At 40.4% G+C, this 18428-nt stretch overlaps 1 protein-coding gene across 1 annotated transcript in view; it reads left to right on the top strand.

Annotated features, from left to right (window-relative positions):
- Positions 1-209: 209 nt before the first annotated feature.
- Positions 210-18428, top strand: part of OCA2 (OCA2 melanosomal transmembrane protein) — a 307809-nt gene continuing 289590 nt past the window's right edge. The window contains exons 1-2 of the mRNA XM_084637780.1: positions 210-229; positions 4238-4531. Coding sequence (XP_084493906.1) covers positions 4260-4531 — 272 coding nt within the window. The 5' untranslated portion in view covers positions 210-229; positions 4238-4259. The remainder of the gene's footprint in view (positions 230-4237; positions 4532-18428) is intronic.

Genomic DNA, 18428 nt, shown 5'->3' with positions numbered 1-18428 from the left:
TTTCAGTGTGACTACAGTATTCTTAGAGAGTCTCCTGACTGAGAACAGAGCAGTTGCTTTGACAAGCATTGTGGCTGAAGTAGAAAGGCAGTGGTGAATTAGTATTAATAGGACATGAGAAGAAACTGCATGGGGTGTCATCTATCCTGTTTCTGAATTGATGAGTTTGTGTTTTGTCTGGTAGCAGTAATGTGCAGAAGAGGCGAATAGGACAGCAAAGTAGAATATGGTAATATTTAAAATGATGATGCTTTCCCCATTTGATTATTTTGTGAGGGGTGTTGAATGACAAGGGAAGGCCTCTAAGACATTGAACTGTGGTTTGTAGAACTAGTGAGCCACTTAATTGCTTTCTGCGAGTAAACGGTCTTTTCTCTCATGTCTGTGCCAAGTTGAAACCAAGACTATCTGTTAAGCTGTGGTGCACTGTGTTTTTCTACACACATGGCAATCTTTGTCTATTCTCTGCCTTGGCACATCTGCTGTATGTTCTCTCTCTGTTCATGTAATTGATATGGCAATTTTTTGCAGTATCCTTGGGAGATCATATAGAATTAAAGTTAAGTATCTTTTGGGGTTCATTGTATTAAATGTATGATTTATGTATTGTTGTGGGCCGGGATTGCATGAAACCTCTAGAGGGTGGAGATGTGACTGATGTGAGACTTGACGGTTCAAAGGACTATACTGCACAATGTGCCAGTCAAGAATGGACTCTTGGAACAACAAAAAAGCATTAAGGGGTTTTCCTGGGGAATGTCTTGGGGGAAGTGAATGCAATTCCCCACCTTCAATTATGTAAAAAACCCATGCGCCCCTGAGGAGTGGGCCTGTGGCTTCTGATCCTCTGTAACATGAGACCAAGATCAGAGGCACAAGCCGTATATAGGAAAGACTGAAGTGTTCTGGTTCTGAATCTTGTAATCAAGGGGAAAACCTAGGTGTGGGTTTTGAAGGACTGACACCTATCAGAGCCCGAGGTGGAGCTGAAGTGACCATGGTAAGTTTTTTAGCATGCATGTGGGTTCTTTTCTTGTTTTAATATATTTTCTCTGCAATGCCTTTTACCTTTAAGACTAAATATGCTTGCTTATAAAGAGCTCACTTATAACTACAGGCAATTACAGTGTTCACAGCCTATGCAGGGGAAAGCAAAGCACAGACACTAGCCATGTAGGCAGCCTGGCTTTCTCGGAATATCACTGTGTAGGAAACTGTATTGGCTGGAAAGCTCCTCGTCAAGAGGGAGAGAGATGCGGGTCTCTGCCCAAGAGAGGTGTGACAGCTGAGGAACCTGGAGCCTGGAATGGGTGCCCTTGGTGGACCACAGAGGGGGAATACAGGTGCAGTTTTCCTACTCTGTGACAGCTCACACAGTGTTCTGTTTTATTTCTCATATTATGTTAAGAGCTGATGTAAAGAGCTGCTAGAGGAAGCCATTTGCAGTGTTCAATAAGAAGTTCTATTGGTCCTACAAAACTCAGAAATTATGCTGCATATTCCTGAGTGCCACATACTGTCATGTTATCCATTAACTATTTCTATATGCACAGATACAGAGCACTGTATATGTAAAACACTATTGTTTTCTATATTCTGGTAAGCTATTGAATTCGCCTGTATTTTGTCCCAAACCAGTTGATGGTGTTGGTACTACAGGAAGGCAAAACCAGACACTACATCTCATAGGATGGCTATACAAGTTTGCAGCAGGTGTGTCTCAGCTAGGCTCTGTTTATCGACTCCAGGGAGCTGATTTAGAATGGTTTAGTGTCCCAGGCAATGCTTAATCATCTTGTTATGTTCTCTTCCAAATTATTAATTCCCAGAAAAACAGCACCCTTATTACCAAACCATGTATGTGACTAGACTGACTCCTCCATTCTGAGAAGCATCCATTTCTTACTACATATTCTTTGTTAGCCAGTTTTTAACTCGCAATCTGAGTTTAGCCCTTAGCTTGAGGGTTATTTGTTTCTCTTAATACTCTCATGCGAGGCTCTTTGAAACTGTATCCAGTGGCTGTCTCTTTTCATTCCACATTTGGTGTTTCTGTCCAGGCTTTTACATCATACCTGTCACAGTGGTGTCCAAGTGTGTTAGGTAAATCTTTCAAAGAATTCTTATGGGCCTGACTTTAACTTTTTATGTATTTGCTTGTTTGTTTGGAATTTGAAGCCTCCAGTCTTCAATATAGTCTTCCATAGTGCTACTGCTTCATTCTTCTGTTTCCTTCTGATGTTGTCTAAAATAAATATAAGTGACTACATTATCTGATTAATTTAGCCTTTTTTCCTCTGTATTTCTCACAAACCAATCCTGATTCCTACAAAGGTGTTTAAGTATTCACTAGAGCAGACAGTTGTGAACAAATTTCAGCATCTGAATTGTTCATGATGTCTTCACTATTTGCTGCTAGTTATTGAGTTGTATTGGATAGTCACCCTCTCATGACACATGGTATCATTTTGTTCTCTGATTGGATGACTGAAACCTAAATGTCTGAATAATGAATAACAAAAGAAAAATGGACACAATGAGTATCACACTGCCAGTATGAATAGTTGCTTGTACGTCTCAGGGTCTATGAATGTTTTCTTGAATAAACTTGCCAGTAATCCAAATCCTCATGAACTTGATAACTTCTATGACCCCATGAAAATCAGCAGTACAAATTTGCCACATATATGCAGAAAAAATATATGTGAATCACTTTTTTATTGTATTATTCAATGTGGTATTATTCGACGAGCTTCAATAAATATCATCTGGTCCTAGTGATATATTGCTCTTGATTTTCTCAAGTTGCTTTATCATTTGCTTTTCTTAGGTCCTTACATGAACGAACTATGACTTCTGTTGTGCCTATAAAGGCTGCAGGGTTGGATGCTAGGATGTGTTTTCTCTGCAGAGTTAACTTAGGTGATTGGTGCCCTGGTGTTGAGGAGCCTCACTGCAAAGCCACATGCGAGTTACTGTGTCCTTACTGGTGCTGTGCTCACCCATGTGTGTTGCTGGTTCTTTGTGTTGCAGTAAGCTGAGCTGCTCTGTGATTCTTTCCCAGTGAATTGTGATGTGTCCTTCTGGGGACATGGGGGAATTGTCAAAAGGTACAGGAGGACTATCAGCATTAGAATGGTTTAGCCTGTGTCCTCCCTGTAAAGCAGGCAAGTTACCTGCCTGAGTAAAAGTTTTGTGTGTATGGGAGGCGGGGGTTGGGGCAATACCTGAATAAGATCCGAGTTAACTCTGTGGTGAAGTCATATCCAGAGAGGGCTGGATTCTCTCCTTTGTCCTAGTTCAGCTCAGCACAAAGTGGGGGTTGGGAGGTGGAGCCTCAGGGAGAAAGTTATCGCTTCCTGATCAGTGTCCGATCTGTGTCAGCTCAGGGTCTGCTCTAACTTATGTCAGCAATGTGTTGTCTGTTGAGGATTGGTTTAACATAGTTCCAATCAGCTCCTTTCTTGTCCCTGACATGCCTCTTATGGTGAAGGGAGGAGTGGTTGGAACAAGAGTTGGCTCTAAAGCTACCCTGCTGCTAGGAGACCTCTCAGTTGGCCAGTTACAGTTAGAATCTGGGTTCTGTGTGTCAGATGAGCAACACAAAGGAGCCAGATCAGAAATGAAAATCTGATTGTTAATTGTCCTTGAGACCCTCTTACACTCATAATGGTCCACAATTCCTGCTGATTAAACTGGATACATGCAAATAGCTTACTGGACTGGGGCTTAAGTGTTCCTGAGGTTAAAAACCAGGGCTAGAAGTATGTGCTATATCACATCTACCTAGCTGATGGTGTCGTACGGGCACCTGTTTCTCATTCTGATGGTCACAGTGTCAGAGCTCAAACCTGCCGTGGCAATGAATATAGTTCATTCTCTATGATAAACCAGTGTAATTTGGGAGAAAATGTTTTTTGGGGATATTCCACATTTTGGTAAAGAGAAGGAAAGCTATGTCTGGCAGGCTATTTTATGTATTTATTTTAAACGATGGCTGTTTTTGAAGCTGCTCAGAGTTTTCAAATGTTAAAGTATTTCTGTTGGAGATGAATTACCAAGCAGAGTACAGGTAAGGCAGTCAAAAGTGCAAGATAAAATGCCATTGGACACATTATATTTAATACCTGAATATCAACACACACACACACACACACACGTGTACGTGTGCTTGGGGGTAAATATAAAATAGGTGTATTCAGTATGGTCCTAATAGATTTGTTTTCACTCTTTTCAGGATAGAAAACCAGTAAAAAGGTATGTACTTGGATAACAAAGATGATGGAGCAATCTCTAGAAATCTAGAGATGGAGCTGACTCAGACATCCTCTCCACCCCATGTCAACTTGCCTGGAAAGGTGGCTGCTGAACCAGTTGCCAGCAACTTCAACGAGCTGCGGCTGTTAAAGGAATTTCATGGAATGGTGTCTGTTCAGGGACAGCCACAAAAACCCTATCAAAATGGAGCAATAGGGCAGGATTGCTGTGTTCCACTTGGGAAAGATTTCAGCCCACTCGCCATGCAGGGGAGGTAAGGGCAAGAACAAACTGAATCAGTTTCTTTTATTGAAAGTTGTTTTTATTCCCTTACAATGTCGATAAAGTATATTTTATTTAACATCTTTCTATAATGTATGGCGTGAAAAGCTTAGTAGGAATTTATAGCAGTCGTAATTGCCTAGAGATGGTGACTGGCTCAGCAGGTTCCTGCACTAACATCCGCTTTTACAGTTGCTCTGCATCGATTTTGCTATGTTTTACAAATCTGAGACCTGGGTTCTCTTCACCACTCTGTGTGTTTTGTGATGGGTTTGTTTAACCAACAGAGAGAGAACATCTTTGTTTTGATAAAATGACACACAAATTAGCAAACTGCTTCACAAGTCTACATCAAGGCAATAAGCTGCATCACTGCTGAGGAGGGCTATAGACATAAAAAGACACTAATAATGCAGTCTTGGGAATAAGCACAACATAATACCATACATGATCATTTAGGATCTGATTACTTGAGGTCATTAGCACCTGCTAGGAGATGTTCTTTACACTCTCACTGCAGCCAGTGTGGCAGTATCAGGCCCCAAATGTGTGCAATTCTATTTTTATGTTTAAAGTGGGGACTCCAAAATATTGCAAATGGCTGTATAAACTTTCCACCCCCATTTTCATTTTGCTAAAGAGATTTGATTCTGGAAGGTAGCAATCTCTGAGCAGCTGAGACCCAATTATCATGTAGAAAAATCCAACCTGAAATAAATAGAATAAGCACCCCAGTGAGAGTGGAAATGAAAGACATTTAGAACTGCTGTCAAGAAACTTCAGTGGTTCTGAGGATTCTTGACATCTCTTACATAGATTTATTTAAGGCTAGTAGGGACCGTGGTGCTAATCTAGCCTGGCATTCTTCTTAACACAAGCCACAGAATTTTAGTGTTTCATTCCACCCAAAATGAAATGTTTCATTTAGATTTTGAGCATTTTTTAAAAATGTTTTTGCATTTTAAAAAATTGCAGAAAATTTCAAAACAAAATAACTTTTGAACTGAAAAAAGTTTCAATTTGAAACTGTTGAAGTGAAACATTTAGACTTCTTTGGAACTCTCTTGCTTTTTTGAGTGAACGATTCAGTGAAACTGACACGAATCCATGAAATGTTTAGGTGTGACCAAATAAACACTTTTTGGGGGAAAAAAAAAGGTGCTCTACAGTGATATAAAGATATGCTCTTACTTGAAGAACTGATTTTTTTCCTATTCTGTTTCCTGTTTGTTGGGCCTTTATGTGCCTGTGGGAAAGAAGCTGAGTTAGGGATTTACCATGTGATACAGCATGGCCAGAGGGCAGCAGGAGAGTGTTAGAAGGGAGCCTTATTCCCTGTAGAGGGAAGAAAATTTGCTACAAATTAATTAAAGCACCTGAAGCCAGTCACATGATAAAACCCCCCTGCTTCAATCAGACAAGAGGAGGAGCTGAAGCAGAGTGGTTTGGTGTTGGAGCAGAGAGCAGTTTGGAGGGAAGCAGAGGGGAGTTTGGAGAAGTGCTGCGGTGGGCTAAGAAGACCAAGACCCTAGGTAAAGGGACACTTGGTTTGTGCAGAGGGAGGGCAGGAAGCCCCACAAGCTGAAGGGCAGGAGAGGGAAGTAGCCCAGGGGAAGGAACCGCTATTCTAGTGGTTTACCGCTATCCCTATGGCCCCTGGGCTGGGACCTGGAGTAGAGGGTGGGCCCGGGTCCCTCCCTCTCCACCCCCCTTCTCTAGGACACTAGTGGGGCAGTTAATACCCCAGTTCAGGGGCAAGAAACGGTGCCCTGAACTGTGCCGCCTTCTTTCCCCCCCCAAGAAGAGAAAGCACGAGACCCATCATAGTAGTGCCGGCAATTTGCCACAATGATCATTTGTCCAAAATAGCTTTCAGAGGGAAATGTGGAAATCTTTAACAATTGAAAAGAATTACAATAACAAAACAGCAACAATAATAATAATAATAATAATAAATTAATAAAAATCAACTCATACTCCTTTTATATTTTTCTTTTGAGTATTTATACAAAATCCCAAGGGGTTTGGGAATAAAGTCAATTAATGTAAAAGCTCCTTAATTTTGAGTGCAACAGGAATTATTATTGGGCTGATGGAAGTCAAGATGTGCTTTTTCAGAAATATGATGACAGTAAGTGAAGTGTGAGAAAACGGGCTGCGGTGTCTCGGGGAACCAAAACCAGCTCCTTTTGAAAGTCTTGTATGTTTCAGTATTGAATAGTGCTGGTAAATATAGTGCTGACATGCAGGGACTGCATGGTTAATAAACATGGTATTTTGAAGTTGAAAACAACAGAAGATAGAGACATTAGAGATTAAAAAGATGTATTAGATCATTGAGTCCACCTTTCTGCAAATGCAATCCACGTCTTGTGGTAACAACCATTTTCCGATTATGTAAAATGTAGTTACTGTGAGTGTTTTTGAGATCAATGTGCAATTACCATGTCATCACCGTATCATATTAGAGAATTATGTACTCTAACTTTTTATAATAAAGTATTATGTGCTGGAAAAGGGTCTGCTTGAAATTCTCAGCTGTTCTAGCCCTCTCTTCCCCCACACCCCAACACAATTTCAGATTTCTACATGCAAATGCCTTTGACATCATAAACAAATCTTGCAGCATTTTTATCTCCCACATTTTTTATCATACATTTTATCCAGTCTTCTGATAGCAAAAATCTACAGTGAACAAGTGATGATTTCAGGTGAAATATTTGCAATAACAGAACATTCAGGCTTGGATCTTGCAATCACTTACACTTGTGCTTAACTTTCCTCCTCTGAGTAGTTCCATTGAAATCAATGGGATTACTTCTCATGCTAAAATTAAACACATGAGTAAGTCTTTGTGGGGTCAGGGCTCCAACCTATATGTCTGTGCAATTCCAGAGTAATGAAAATGTCACTTCTGATGTTTAGTGTGATGCTTACAGATGAAGAGTACCACTGATTAAAAAAGGTGAGGAAACAAACAAACAAAAACGGTCTTAGTCGCAGGAAAGAATCCATTACTTTGACATATCTGTGCAATTTGTTTTAATGTATCTATTTAAGTTAAATTGGTTAATTATCTTTCAAGGATAATAATCTCAGGGTGTCTAATTTTTCAAATGTATGCTGAAGCAAGCTGTTTCATGAAGCTATTTAAAAGGATTGAGGATTTACTTCAGTCAATAAAAGAAACTTTAAGAAATTGTTCTTAAATTAACTGGCCAATTCTATTTTTGGGAGGTGGATGTCAATGAGCCATCCTTTGCATTTGCCCTTCATTGCTGTAGCGTGCTGAGGTGCCGACTTTCAAATGTGCCAGGTGTGCTCCGCCCCAGGTCCTGCCCCCACTTCACTTCCCCCAAGACTCCCCCCCACCCCGCCTCTTCCCACCCCGTTCTGCATACCCTGCACTCGCTCCTTCCCCGCCCCCCCCAGCACCTCCTGCAAGCTGTGGAACAACTGATCGCAGAGGGCAGGAGGTGCTGTGGAGGGGGAGGGAGAGGCACTGATTGGTGGGGCCACCGGCAGGCAGGAGGTGTTGTGGGGAGGTGGAGGAGCTGATGGGGGGGATGCTGGTGGGTGCTCAGTACCCACCATTATTTTTACATGGGTGCTCCAGGGCTGGAGTCAGTGTCTATGGTAGTGTGTACATACCATGGAGGGTGTTTTGCCTCCAGTTTGGGTACTTCAGGCTCATGCTTGTTCAAGGGTTTGAGGCCAGTTGTTAAGTCTTCATTAGATTTGTCCTTTTAGCCTGAGCTGCCATTTTACCTATCAAATCCTCTAACTACAGCTTTCACTCTGATGTCCCATCTGGCTCTATTGCTTCCCTCTTCCTCTTCCTAACCTCGTTTAACCTACAGCCCTGGATCAACCACCCTGGTGGCTCCTGGGACCTTTGCTAAGCACTGCTCCCACTTGGATCTCTCATTCAATATGTTCTCCTTTCTGATCACCACCTTATTTCCTTCAGTATTAGTCACGTGCCCCCTGGCTGCACAACTGGGTCTTTTAGAACTCCAATTTATCAACCTTTTTTGACTATTTTTTTTTGCAACTCTCACACCCTTCTTTCCTTTCTTCTCCCTGCCAGCACAGGTGACACCTTCATCATCTCTCTCTCCTTCCCCACCCTTAACTCCTTCCTTCCTCTCTCTTGCTGCTCTACCCACATCCCCAGTTCTGGGTCAGACCTCTCACCTGCTTCCTGCGTTGCTTAGTGTTTCTGGAGAAAATCCAGGGACCACACAGTTTTCCTCTGTTCTCTCCTCTATTGAGGGGGAGAAAGAAAGGGAGGCAGAGCACGGAGTTTCTTGCCCAGCAGCTCTTCAGTGTTAAAATCAGCTCATGTGATACCTACGTGTCTGTCTCCCTGACATGGAGGACTGTGAATGTGTTGGCATCAACACCTGTTGATACTCCCTCCCATGTTGATAGGAATGAGGAATTGATGTTAGTGTTAGTGCCTCTGTTGGTACCCATGGGCTATTTTTGTTGCCATCTTGTTGGTGGACCCTAGCATGGCAACTTTCCTTATTACTCCTCTTCAGAGTTTGGCTCCAGAGCCTCTTCTGGGAAAGGCTAAACCTTGATTCCTGAAACCTTGGTCTCAGTTTTGCTACCACTGGTAATGGAACTCAGAATCCATGCCAGAGATCTCCACCAAAGTCTCAGTAGTTTTATCAATTCTCTTTCAGGACAAAAGAGATGTAGAAAGGACTTGAAGGCCGGGGACCCGATCCTCAGCTGGTATCAGTCAGTTAGCCTCATTGACTTCAGTGAAGTTACACTGACTTACAGGAACTGAGGATCTGACTCCTGACATTAAGAAGAGCCAGGTTTTTTCCTTCTAGTAACAAAATGGGAACCCTGTGCTGACCCAGTTCATTTAACTTACACTTTCTCCTAATATCCTGCACAGAAACCATCTCCTTTCTGAGCTTTGCATTCTTAAATAACCCATCATCCACAAGTTGGCATAAGAAACAGACCTCATTATGCATTTCTGGTTCTGTTTCAACTAGTTCCATTTTCCCCTTTCTCCATCTACCCCATTCCTCCAAAGTCATGATGATTGTGGTAAAAGGTGGTCACCATCGAAAGGTCAGGATATGCTGTCTGTAGCATCAACAGTTATATTCTACAGGATTTAAAAAAAATTAGGGATATAAAATGCTCCAGCTCATAAACCAACTACAAACTGAAAGGGTTAGGAGGAAATTTCCATTATGGGCAATTTCATAATTTTGTACTTCTGGGCTTCTTATATATTTCTCTGAAGTATCTGGTATCTTCTACTTTCAGAAGCAGTGTACTGGACTTCATTAAATTGAACAGAGGTCTGATCTGATATAATGTTTCTTATGTTCTTAAGAGTTGTGTGTCGTCTCACTGATTCAACAGTTATCACACATACTTTGGTTGTAATATGTGGTGCTGTTGAAATTTAAATGTACTGTAAACATATGACTTTGCTTTGAAGATACTCTACTAATATACATGAATATGTTAAAAGCATAGTCATTTTAGTTCTTCGAGTTGCACTGGACCTATAGAAATGATTTCTGTACCAGAATTCTGCTCTCATATATTCAGGCACATCTCCTATTGGAGTCAAGTTGCAAGCACATGTCTGAAGTCAGCGTTTAGCCTTCAGTTCCATGACATCACAAAAAATAAATGATGTAAAGTCTAGAGGCCAGGTTCGCTGATTGATATACTCTGACTGCTTTGCACTGCTTCAGTGATGTGAAGCAGCCATAAATTCATCTTAAGTGGTTTCAGAGTAGCAGCCGTGTTAGCCTATATTCGCAAAAAGAAAAGGAGTACTAGTGGTACCTTAGTCTCTAAGGTGCCACTAGAATTCCTTTTCTTATTAAGTGGTGAATCTAGCCCAATGTGTTGGAACTACTGTCCAGGCTGCCACTGGTGGATGGCACTACAGTCATGACAAGTTCCTTTCCAGGTGCCTCTGCTGAGCACCAGTTGTCACCTCTGGCCATAAGAAGAGGCATCTCAGTAGCATGAATGGCAGATTAGGCTACCTTCACAGGAAAAGGGCTAAAGACTTGCTGTTTTTGTACATAAAGCTGAAATTCTCCTTTACATATCTCAACTTGGGAGGCAGAAGAGGAGGCCTACAGTTGTGGGCTTATTAGGCCCCAAAGGCCAAATCTGAATTAATCAGAAAGAAGACATAGACAGAATTGTACTAGGTATGTCTCTTCGCTTTGAGATGTCATTCAGACCTGAGTCTGAAACGCTCAGGGCATTTTGGGGCTGGGAATATAAAAGAGAAAGACAGAAAGAAATCTGATTACAAGCCATTTCTTCACATAGCACTTTGGGCCCTTTTCTCCTGCTTTGGATGTAATGGCTGGCCAAACCTCCCTTTGGCTATCCTGGTAATTACGTAATCTGTTTTTAAGGCAAGTCAGAAATTGGCCATTTTCGAGTAGAAATCCTACATTTCTGAAGGGACCATTCTGATATGTCATGTCAGTTGCCTACCTATTGGAACAGAAACCAAGACAGTCAGAATGATTTATTTAGAAGTTTGTTGTTAATCCATTCTGTTATGGCCTGGGAATTGTAGAAGCCTTCAGAAATCTGGTGTGCGTACAGGGTGCAGAGTACTAATGGGATTTGATTCCCAGGTGTGCCTTTTAGATGCTACTGCAATACAGAGAATTAATAGTAACTTAAAAAGTTTTAATTGAAATCCAAAATGATGATTTAGTTTAACACAGTTTTATTCTGGGTGTATTAAATATTCTCTTAAGCATTTGTTATAAATGTGGATGTATTCACAACTTATGCAGTTTGTTTTCATTCATAAAAGATACAATGTGAACCCCTGGAATAAATATACACTCTCTGTTGGTTATTTAACCAATACTAGCTAATATTTGTGTTTTACTTGCTGGTTTAAAGCATCATCCACATAACTCTGGTCCAATGTAGCCCAAACTTGAATATGCTGCAATAGCCATTTATTTGATAAAGCTTTGGAGGAGGGTTGAGAGTTTGCTTGTGGAAAGAGAGATCAGTGGGGTCCAAAAGGCTTTTCCATTGCTTTCATTTATTGGCTGGCTGAGAGTTATTTTTTTCCTGCCTGTGATTGTTTGTATTATCTGTGTGATCATCACTATATGATTGGAAGTCTAGTCAGTTGCATAAATGTGTTAGGGCACCTGGAACTTTTTGTGTAGGCACTCTTTATTCCTTACATCTATAAATAAATATATGCTATATACTGGAGTTACCAGATTCATTTAAATGTGTGAAATATTTGTAACAGTACCTGAAGGCTTTAGAAACACTCCTAGGTTTTCTTGAAACAGGGATCATGGACTCTTTGAGTGAAGCTGAACCTAGTACTTGGGCTTATTTTTGGTTTTTCCAACAAAATTTTCACGACTGTTGTGACTGAGACCGTTATTTCCTGTTTTTGATATGGTAGTAACTGTGTAAGGCTCCCATTGTGCGAACAGGAGTTGAAGATAATCCGTATCCTGAGGATCACCTAGTTAAAACCAGATGCGACACGTGGGAGTGACAGTCAGAAGGAATGGTGTTGGAGGAATGGGGGAAACAGGAATAAACGTATTATCTACATAGGCCATATAAATAAATTTAATATTAGGGCTGTCAAGTGATTTAAAAAAATTAATCGTGATTAATTGCATGATTAAGCACACTGTTAAACAATAATAGAATACTATTTATTTAAATATTTATGGCTGTTTTCTACATTTTCAAATATATAGATTTCAATTACAACACAGAATACAAAGTGTACAGTGCTCACTTTATATTTATATTTGATTACCATTATTTGCACTGAAAAACCCAAAATAGTATTTTTGAATTCACCTAATACAAGTACTGCAGTCAATCTCTTTATCATGAAAAGAAAAGGAGTACTTGTGGCACCTTAGCGACTAACCAATTTATGTGAGCATGAGCTTTCGTGAGCTACAGCTCACTTCATCGGATGCATACTGTGGAAACTGCAGAAGACATTATATACACAGAGACCATGAAACAATACCTCCTCCCACCCCACTCTCCTGCTGGTAATAGCTTATCTAAAATGATCATCAAGTTGGGCCATTTCCAGCACAAATCCAGGTTTTCTCACCCTCCGCCCCCCCCCCACACAAACTCACTCTCCTGCTGGTAATAGCCCATCCAAAGTGACCACTCTCTTTAAAATGTGTATGATAATCAAGGTGGGCCATTTCCAGCACAAATCCAGGTTTTCTCACCCCCCACCCCCCTCCATTAACCACACACACAAACTCACTCTCCTGCTGGTAATAGCCCATCCAAAGTGACCACTCTCCTCACAATGTGTATGAAAATCTAAGGTGGGCCATTTCCAGCACAAATACAGGTTTTCTCACCCCCCCACCCCCATACACATACAAACTCACTCTCCTGCTGGTAATAGCTCATCCAAAGTGACCACTCTCCCTACAATGTGCATGATAATCAAGGTGGGCCATTTCCAGCACAAATCCAGATTTTCTCACCCCTCCCCCCCCCAAACTCACTCTCCTGCTGGCAATAGCTCATCCAAACTGACCACTCTCCTTACAATGTGCATGATAATCAAGGTGGGCCATTTCCAGCATAAATCCAAGTTTAACCAGAACGTTGAGGGGGAGGGGGGGGTAGAAAAAAACAAGGGGAAATAGGCTACCTTGCATAATGACTTAGCCACTCCCAGTCTCTATTTAAGCCTAAATTAATAGTATCCAATTTGCAAATAAATTCCAATTCAGCAGTTTCTTGCTGGAGTCTGGATTTGAAGTTTTTTTGTTGTAAGATAGCGACCTTCATGTCTGTGATTGTGTGACCAGAGAGATTGAAGTGTTCTCCGACTGGTTTTTGAATGTTATAATTCTTGACATCTGATTTGTGTCCATTTATTCTTTTACGTAGAGACTGTCCAGTTTGACCAATGTACATGGCAGAGGGGCATTGCTGGCACATGATGGCATATATCACATGGGTGGATGTGCAGGTGAACGAGCCTCTGATAGTGTGGCTGATGTTATTAGGCCCTTTGATGGTGTCCCCTGAATAGATATGTGGGCACAGTTGGCAACGGGCTTTGTTGCAAGGATAGGTTCCTGGGTTAGTGGTTCTGTTGTGTGGTATGTGGTTGTTGGTGAGTATTTGCTTCAGGCTGGGGGGCTGTCTGTAGGCAAGGACTGGCCTGTCTCCCAAGATTTGTGAGAGTGTTGGGTCATCCTTCAGGGTAGGTTGTAGATCCTTAATAATGCATTGGAGAGGTTTTAGTTGGGGGCTGAAGGTGACAGCTAGTGGCGTTCTGTTATTTTCTTTGTTAGGCCTTTCCTGTAGTAGGTGACTTCTGGGAACTCTTCTGGCTCTATCAATCTGTTTCTTCACTTCCGCAGGTGGGTATTGTAGTTGTAAGAAAGCTTGACAGAGATCTTGTAGGTGTTTGTCTCTGTCTGAGGGGTTGGAGCAAATGCGGTTGTATCGCAGAGCTTGGCTGTAGACGATGGATCGTGTGGTGTGGTCAGGGTGAAAGCTGGAGGCATGTAGGTAGGAATAGCGGTCAGTAGGTTTCCGGTATAGGATGGTGTCCATGATTTCAACAATTTCCATCCCACCATCAACCTCAGCCTGGTCCAGTCCACAGAAGAGATCCACTTTCTGGACACTACAGTGCTAATAAACAATGGTCACATAAACACCACCCTATACCGGGGGGCGGAGGGTGAGAACCTGGATTTGTGCTGGAAATGGCCCACCTTGATTATCATACACATTTTAAAGAGAGTGGTCACTTTGGATGGGCTATTACCAGCAGGAGAGTGAGTTTGTGTGTGTGTGTGGGGGGGGGGGCGGAGGGTGAGAAAACCTGGATTTGTGCTGGAAATGGCCCAACTTGATGATCATTTTAGATAAGCTATTACCAGCAGGAGAGTGGGGTGGGAGGAGGTATTGTTTCATGGTCTCTGTGTATATAATGTCTTCTGCAGTTTCCACAGTATGCATCCGATGAAGTGAGCTGTAGCTCACAAAAGCTCATGCTCAAATAAATTGGTTAGTCTCTAAGGTGCCACAAGTACTCCTTTTCTTTTTGCGAATACAGACTAACACGGCTGTTACTCTGAAATTTATCATGAAAGTTGAACTTACAAATGTAGAATTATGTACAAAAAAACTGCATTCAAAAATAAAACAATGAAAAATTTTAGAACCTGCAAGTCCACTCAGTCTTAGTACTTGTCCAGCTAATTGCTCAGACAAACAAGTTTGTTTACATTTTCAGGAAATAATGCTGCCTGCTACTTGTTTACAATATCACCTGAAAGTGAAAACAGGCAATTGTCATGGCACTGTTGAAGCTGGCATGGCAAGATATTTGTGTCAGATGCGCTGATGATTCATATGTTCCTTCATGCTTCAACCATCCTTCCAGAGGACATGCGTCCATGCTGATGACGGGTTCTAATCAATAACGATCCAAAGCAGTATGGACCGACGCATGTTCATTTTAATGATCTGAGTCAGATGCCACCAGCAGAAGGTTGATTTTCTTTTTTGGTACTTTGGGTTCTGTAGTTTCCGCATTGGAGTGTCGCTCTTTTAAGACTTCTGAAAGCATGCTCAACATCTCGTCCCTCTCAAATTTTGGAAGGCACTTTAGATTCTTAAAACTTGGGTCGAGTGCTGTAGTTATCTTTAGAAAGCTCACATTGGTACCTTCTTTGCGTTTTGTGATATCTGTAGTGAAAGTGTTCTTAAAACGGCAACATATTCTGGGTCATCATCCAAGACTGCTATAACATGAAATATATGGCAGAATGCGGGTAAAACAGAGCAGGGGACATACAATTCTCCCCCAAAGAGTTCAGTCACAAATGTAATTAATGCATTATTTATTTAATGAGCGTCATCAGCAAGGAAGCATGTCCTCTGGAATGGTGGCTGAAGCATGAATGTTGGGCATTCATGAATGGGCATATGAATGTTTAGCATATCGGGCACATAAATACCCTGCAATGCTGGCTACAAAAGTGCTATGCAAATGTCTGTTCTCACTTTCTGATGACACTGTAAATAAGAAGCCAGCAGAATTATCTCCTGTAAATGTAAACAAAGTTGTTTGTCTTAGCAATTGGCTGAACAAGAAGTAGGACTGAGTGGACTTGTTGGCTCTGAAGTTTTACATCGTTTTGTTTTTGAGTGGAGTTATGTAACAAAATCTACATTTGTAAGTTGCACTTTCATGACAAAGAAAGTGCACTACAGTACTTATACGAGGTGAATTGAAAACTATTTTATCATTTTTACAGTGCAAATATTTGTAATAAAAATAATATACACTTTGATTTCAATTACAACACAGAATACAATATATATGAAAATATAGAAAAACATCCAAAATATTTAATATATTTTAATTGGTATTGTTTAACAGTGTGATTAAAACTGTGATTAATCCTGATTGATGTTTTTAATCGTGATAAATTTTTTAGAGTTAATCGCGTGAGTTAACTGCGATTAGTCGACAGCCCTAATTAATATCAGAAGGTCCTATTGCCTATCTACCCTGTTATAAGTTGCCAGTTTCCCATTGGCATCACAGTATATCTTGAAGAGGTATTTGAAGAAGTGCAGGAAAGTGACTTTATGGATTAATTGAGGGAGAGCCCATGGCATTTTGGGTTCATTTGAATTACAGCTGAGCAAACAGCAGACAATTTATTTGATGAATTTAGTACCTTTATTTGTTAATGAAATATCCAAAAACAGATCTCAATTTTTATAAGTTTCTTTGTTGTTTGAAATCTTCAATGAATGATTTATTTGAACATATTTCATTATTGCTTGTGCATTGTTTATCAGAACTATTGTTCTGATCTTTTATTCTGCTTATAATTTATTGTTCACAATGGATCACGTTATTGCTTCTGTTCCCTGACTTGCTGAGGAAAACCCATAATGACCTTTTAGAGACATAAATATAGCCACACTTCCAGAGAATACTTCCGAGAATCCATTTTCTGATGAGACATTTTTGCAAATAAAATGTCACTAGTGTGAATGTTTGTGTATAGTGAATAAGAGGGGCTAAAAATACTCTCGAAGTGAATTTAGGGCTTTTATTCAAATGAATATTTACAAATTCTTTTTTTCCACTTTCAAGGTTTAGTTTGAACCCAAAATTCAAAGCTAAATTCAGAGCAGTTTTGAATCTACAAGGATCAAAACTGAAACATTATTTTACATGAATGCCTGAGAAATGGTAGAAAATGGCTGAGTTTTGCACACTGCTACTGTTTTCCTAATTGTTGTCAATGTGGTTGTTTTGAGGTCTTCTTAATTAGGCCTCCAAGGCCAATTATGGAAAGATGCCAGTGACATATGAGCTTCAATCTGCTTTGGGGTATGACAGCTATTTCATCATGTAAACCTTTCTTTAAGTGTAGGAAGCTTTTAATGTTGACAACATCTTTTTACATTATAAGGTCAAAGAGTTAATCCAACCAGGCAATCAAACTTCTAAAAGAAATAAACTGCATGCGGGCAATTACAGCTGATAAATAAGCCATTTCTTGGATTTACATTAGCCAATTTAGATGAATAGATTCCAAGGCCAGAAGGGACCATTATGATCATCTACTCTGGCCTCCTGTCTAACAGAGGCCATAGAACTTCCCCAAAATAATTCCTAGAGCATGTCTTGTAGAAAAACATCCAATCTTGATTTAAAAATTGCTGGTGATGGAGAATCCACCATGAACCTTAGTAAATTGGTCCAGTGATTTAATTACCTTCACTAGTAAAAATTTACATCTTATTTTCAGTCTGAATTTATCTAGCTTCAGTTTCCAGCCAGTGGACCTTATTATACCTTTGTCTGCTAGACTGAAGACCCCATTACCAAATATTTGTTCCCCTTGTGTAGATACTTATAAACTCTGATCAAGTCCTTTTCTTTTTGTTAAGTGAAACAGATTAAGTTCATTGAGTCTATCACTATATGGCATGTTTTTTTAATCCTTTGATCATTCTGGTGGCTCTTCTCTCAACCCTCTCCAATTTATCAGCTTTCTGATAATTGTGGGCACTAGAACTGGACACCATATTCCAGCAGCTGTTGAAATAGTGCCAAAACCAGAGGTAAAATAAACTCTTTCCTTCTACTCAAGAGTCCCCTGTTTATGCATCCAAGGATGAATTAGACATTTTGGCCACAAGGTTGCACTTGCAGCTGTTGAGTATCCACATGGCACCCAAATCTTTTTCAGAGTTACAGCTTCTCCAGATAGAGTCCCCCCATCCTCTATGTATGGCCTACATTCTTTGTTCCTAGATGTATATTGTTTGCTTGCGCCGAGGTTACTAAGCAATCCAGATCGCTCTGTTTCAGTGACCTGACCTGTCGTCTTCATTATTTATCACTCCCCCAGTCTTTGTGTCATCTTCAAAATTTATCAGTGATTATTTTATATTTTCTTACAGGTCATTGATAAAAATGTTAAATAGTGTAAGACCAAGAAATGACCCCTGTAGGACTCCACAAGAAACATACCCATTCAATGATGTTTCCCTGTTTATAATTACATTTGGAGACCTATCGGTTAGTCAGTTTTTAATCCATTTAATGTGTGCTATGTTAATTTTGTTTCAATCTAGTTTTTTTAAATCAGTGTCTGTTTTGTAGTACCAAGTCAAATGGTACTTACAGAAGTCTAAGTATCTTACATCAACACTATTACCTTTATCAGCCAAACTTGATGTAATCTCATAAAAATCAAGTTAGTTTGACAGGATCTATTTTCCATAAACTCATGTTGATTGGTATTTATTATTTATTTATTATTTAAGGAGAGTGATCACTT

This window comes from Lepidochelys olivacea (genome assembly GCF_965140295.1).
Source record: "Lepidochelys olivacea isolate rLepOli2 genome assembly, chromosome: 1".
NCBI lineage: Eukaryota > Metazoa > Chordata > Testudines > Cheloniidae > Lepidochelys > Lepidochelys olivacea.
The sequence above is the reverse complement of the archived record's forward strand: the minus strand, read 5'-3'. Positions and strand labels throughout refer to the sequence as shown.